This window comes from Gastrolobium bilobum, unplaced genomic scaffold (assembly GCF_033153095.1).
Source record: "Gastrolobium bilobum isolate Gb01-03AN ecotype WA unplaced genomic scaffold, APGP_CSIRO_Gbil_v1 utg18567, whole genome shotgun sequence".
NCBI classification, from domain to species: domain Eukaryota; kingdom Viridiplantae; phylum Streptophyta; class Magnoliopsida; order Fabales; family Fabaceae; genus Gastrolobium; species Gastrolobium bilobum.
Window position 1 is genome coordinate 28,126 of NW_026898968.1, and position 5,281 is coordinate 33,406.

A 5,281-nucleotide genomic window follows, 5' to 3' on the forward strand; every position below is an offset into this window, starting at 1 on the left:
TAAGAAAAATTATATCATCAATTGCTTGAAAAATGTAGAGCTGTATTCAAAAAAAAAAAAAAAATGTAGAGCTTTGTTCACAAAACGCTCGTCAGCAAGCCCAGAAACAAGATAAATAATGAAATAAAAAAAAAAAATATTAAAAGACTCCAAGCACAGCAACTGATGAATCATGAAATAAAAAAATAATAAATATCAGAAGAGGTTTCTCAATTCTCATGGTGGTGAATCACTACCAGAAACATGAGAAAGAGTCACTTTTGCGGTTGTGACCATTGAGAAGCGGTGAAAACCTTCTTCTCCGGTAATAGAAGCCGCATTTGATTCTGAACCTGGAAAAAACCATCTTCCTGAGTCTGGTAGCAGATCGTAGCCTTAGCCACACAACTTTCTTAACACGAACCAAAGAACCTTTGATTCTCTCCGTGAGGCTCTTCTTTGGACAAAACTGGTAGCTTCTCAGGAACAGTTGTCTTTAATTGGTACATAAATGCTACATAAATTAACGAGAAACACTATAAGAAAAATAGAAATAGCCGGGGCAAGCAACCAAGGCGGTACCTTTGTGGAGCTTCTTGGCGGGCTGAGTCGGAGGAGGAGCAGACGACCAACCAACCACCGACAACGAAGAAGAAAGCAGGGGCGTGATTTTATTTTAATATTTTGTATTTTTTTTAATTGTAATTTTATTTTATTTTTACAAAAAAATGCAAAACGTGTCCATTTCTATTGACCGCGTGTCGAATACGGTCAAATTCAAGTGTCTCATTAGTCAACGTGTCCTAAAAAGTCAACTACGTGTCGGACGCGTGTCCGAACGTGTCCGAACGTGTCCGTGTCAGACACGCATTTTCCCTCCAAAATGGCGTGTCCGTGTTTCACAGGTAGTACATTCATAATCTAGTCTACTCTCGAAAGTACATAGTATAATTTGTAAAAGTTTGTAAATAAAAAATTTGTTAATATAACTCTCTATAGGTTTGCCTACTCTCTTTTTTTGGAAATATTTCAATCGGTTCATTGCTTCGCAACTAATCCGATTCAGGGCGGGTCTAGGATTAAAACTTTAAACCCCTCCCAAAGGTGAACTGGGGGATTCGAACACATACTCTTACCCCACCTGCTCAGCTCCCATGTGCCAACTGAGCTACCACCATTTGGTTAGGTTTGCCTACTCTGATGTTATAGGAAAGAGTATATCTTATGCTACGATACAAATTGATAGGGCCCATCACTAAAAAAAAAAATAGCAGAATTATCGAAGCGTCTATGACATAAGATAATAGTCTCCTACAACATTCATAACCATATAACTATCATTGTTATACATAAAGTGACTGTAGAAATGATTTTACACACACACACACACACACATATATATAATGGAACATTTAATCTTATGTTGTAGGAGATACTCCTCTCGTGTCATAGATCTAATATATGGTGGGTCACATCATGTGTTAAAAAATAAAAAACAAATAAATAAAAAGCACGTTTTGTTGATGTATCTACGACATAAGATAACTCTCTCCTATTACATGAGAGAATAATTTACCTATATATATATATATATATATATATATATATATATATATATATTATACTATGTAGCACATTCATAATTAGTCTACTCCTGAAAGTACATAGTATAATTTGTAAAAGTTTGTAAATATAACTCTCTATAGGTTTGCCTACTCTCTTTTTTGAAAATATTCCAATCGGTTCATTGCTTCGCAACTAATCCGATTCGAGGAGGGTCTAGGATTAAAGCTTTAAACCCCTCCCAAAGGTGGTACTGGGGGGATTCGAACACATGCTCTTACCCCACCTGCTCAGCTCCCATGCGCCAACTGAGCTACCACCATTTGGTTAGGTTTGCCTACTCTGATGTTATAGGAAATAACATATCTTATGCTAAGATACAAATTGATAGGGCCCATCACTAAAAAAAAAATAGCACAATTATCGAAGCGTCTATGACATAAGATAATAGTCTCCTACAACATTCATAACCATATAACTGCTATTGTTATACATAAAGTGACTGTAGAAATAATTTTATATATATATATATATATATATATAATGGACATGTTATTCTTACAGCGATGTAAGGATAAAATAGTTTATGCCGAATATTGATCATTGACTATTAATCCCACGTACATTAATCAAGGACTCTAAGTTATTACTTTACTCAAACAATGAGTCTGTAGTTGCAGGTGAGTTTAACTGCTAATAATAGATGTAAGAATTTATTAAATTTACACTTGTGGGTGTGTGTTCCATATTTGTCTTTTACTTAATTATATCTTCCATATAGTAAATAAATTTGTCATTTTGTAATATTTTTAACTAATATGACATATTTCACACACACACAAATTACAATCTTAACCTTAATAATTATACATGTAACACATCATCTCGAATCGGTTTGTTAACAAATATATGACACAAATGTGCCTTTAATGATACAAATATAGCCGAAGACTTCATAAAAGTATCATAATAGTTATTTTTAAACTACGTGAATTAACTTTTTCTATGTCTTTATGTTCACAATGAAAGTAGCCTTTTGTAGGCTATAAACATAAAAGAGGAAGAAAAAAATTGTACGAGGAAGAGGCAATTTTTGCCCACCCTCAAGCATGTTCAACTCATGAATCATGCAATAGATATGTTAGGAGTTTAAAGTTGATACCTTTATTCGAATTAATGTTCTTGATCAAATGCTTTTTGATGGTTCGAAAGCGGCACCATAGTCAAACTATGGAGCGTATACATGGGTTGAAAAACAAAATTTTTCATAGCGGAAGCATAGACCATCTATACACCCTATGTATGAATGCTTTACGTTGAAATGATATAGGGTTTCAGAATTACCTTTTCACTTGTAGGCGCAAAAGGATGACGCCCTCCAACGGTGATCCACACGGTTATCTCCTTCTTGCTAGCGAGAACTCTTTCTCCTTGATCCCTCCTTATCCTCGGTGGCTGGCTAGGCGCATGTAATGAAGAGGCTACCAAGTGTTTGGATTATTTTTATCAAGACTGTAATGGTGTCTTGAGGCTAGGTGATGGTGCAACAAGAGAGAGAAGAGGAAAGGTTGGAGGTTTAAAATCACTTTTTTTTTGTAGAGATATAGCATCAGGTTTCTATATAATCTGATCAACCACATCAGCCCTCCTTTTGATTAGGCGCACAAATTAAAGATGAGAGGGACTTTCCTTGATTCTCTCATTTTAACTAGGCGCCCCATATCAGCCTCCTTTAATTAGGCACACACATTGAATGATGAGAGGGACTTTCCTTGATTCTCTCCCTTTAATTAGGCATCCCTTTAATTCCTTTCCTTTCCTCAGAAATTTTGTTGCAATAGTATTCATTTAAATTCCGAATTCAAATGAAAGAGTAGTTGAGAGAATCTTCATCCAATCTCTATTGGATTATTCCTTTAATTATTCTCAACAACCTAACCTCATAGAATTTCAAATTCAAATTCAAATTTCAAATTCAAATTTGAAATTTAAACTCAAATATAAATTCAATCTTATCCCAGTTCGTAATTCGAATTCGAAATTCAAATTTCAAATTTCAAATTTCAAATTTCAAATTCAAATTTCAAATTTCAAAAATTCAAATTTCAAAATTCAAATTTCAAATTTGCCCAAACCTTATTTTGGTCAAGTCAACTCTTTGACTTACAAGGATTCATGCCCCAAGGCCTCTTTGGCCTATTTTGGGCCCATTAGTGGAGGAAACTCTTTCACTACTAATGCCCCAAAAGGGCGCATGGATCAAGTGGGCTTGGAGTCCCTACTCCAACCCAACTTGACTCATAGTCTTGACAAAGCCCAATAACTCATTATTGGTCCAAACTTGCTATAACTTGCAATAAGGAATAACCTTTGTGTGTGACCCATTAAGCCCAATTAGTTACTGACATAAATAAACTTGAACCAGTTAAACTCCTTTAAAAGGCCCAATTCATTTAATGACTACATGATACACTAGCAATGCTCTGTAGCCAAAGAACTAATTGAGTTGATCGAGCAATCTACCTTTCTGATTTGGATACCGTGCCAGCATTATCCCTCACATCGCCATTCACATTTAGTCGAGAGCAAGGATAGAGTATCATCTCTCTTTATTGACTAAATATAATATTTCACAGGAACTAGGAATCTTCTTCTATTGACACCAAGACAGATCATGACTCTTCATGATCTCTTACTATGCATAGGGGATTGTGAGTCAACTAGAAGTCATCTCAGCCCTACCGGTCTTTGTGAACGACTAATCCCTTATAGGGGATTGTGAGTCCTTTCGACATGTCCATCTATACTCATGTATTCGAGTTATACCCAAGAGTACACTGTTCTCCCCATTTTTTAGGCGGATAGAGTTGTACAGTCAAAGTATAACTCTAGGACATAGTATTCGATGACATCCTAAAGTCTTGGACGATCCGCACTCCCAAACGTTCAGAGACTTTTCAAATCCAATGATACTCTTTATAATGAATCCTTGTGGAGTCTCTAAGCGGGTTAGTTCAGTGCTATATGTTCTCCAACAGATCCACCCACGACATCAGCTAAGGCATCAGCATGCCTGCATTCCATGAGGTCCTTACCTTGTATCTCCATACAAGTAGATGATGTCGTACTAGTCTTATTGAGATCACCAATACCCTTTCTTGGTGATTCAAGACCAGGAACAGATTTTAGGTAATAGACATTCAGTGTCCTCGAGTCCTCATGATCATGATCCATATCATAGATCCTCGAGTGAACACCTGTTATATTCCTAGGGTCTTTATCCTTAAACGCATATTAACAATAAAATATTGGCGAGACATAAATATGATAAAGATAAAGTTTGCTCAAATTTATTAATCATGAAATACCAAATAGAAAAAGGTGTTCATCTGATAAAACAGATTGTCTCTAGGACACCTATATACTAACACAAACCTGAAGTTCTATCTTTCAAATCTTTATGTCATGGCTTCAAGGTAGAATTTGAATTTTTTAGGAATTTGAGCATCACCCTCTTGAGGCATTTTTTTCCTGCAAAAACAAAAGTTTTTTTTTTTTTTTGATAACAAAAAACAAAAGTTTGAATATCCTCATAAACACACCCTCACGTGTTTCTCTCCCAATTAATAGCTCTTACACTCGTGTTTCAAAATTAGGCTTTTACCCTCTTATAAGCTCACATACTCCTGCCTTTTTCCCTCTTTTGAATTCCTTCTTTTAGTTCTTAGCTGAACTCAAT

General features: G+C 35.5%; 1 protein-coding gene across 1 annotated transcript; it reads right to left on the reverse strand.

Annotated features, from left to right (window-relative positions):
- Positions 1-232: 232 nt before the first annotated feature.
- Positions 233-1,135, reverse strand: LOC133285925 (uncharacterized). Its single transcript, XM_061483241.1, has 2 exons — positions 1,116-1,135; positions 233-473 (listed from the first exon to the last, which is right to left on the reverse strand). The coding sequence occupies exons 1-2, from the start codon at positions 1,133-1,135 to the stop codon at positions 233-235; spliced, it is 261 nt and encodes an 86-aa protein (XP_061339225.1).
- Positions 1,136-5,281: the final 4,146 nt, after the last annotated feature.

Coding starts and splice junctions, on each gene's coding strand:
- LOC133285925 (XM_061483241.1), bottom strand. CDS start 1,135: ATGGGAGCTGAGCAGGTGGG. Junction 474..1,115: donor ATGGGAGCTGAGCAGGTGGG/GTAAGAGTATGT, acceptor TACCAATTAAAG/ACAACTGTTCCTGAGAAGCT.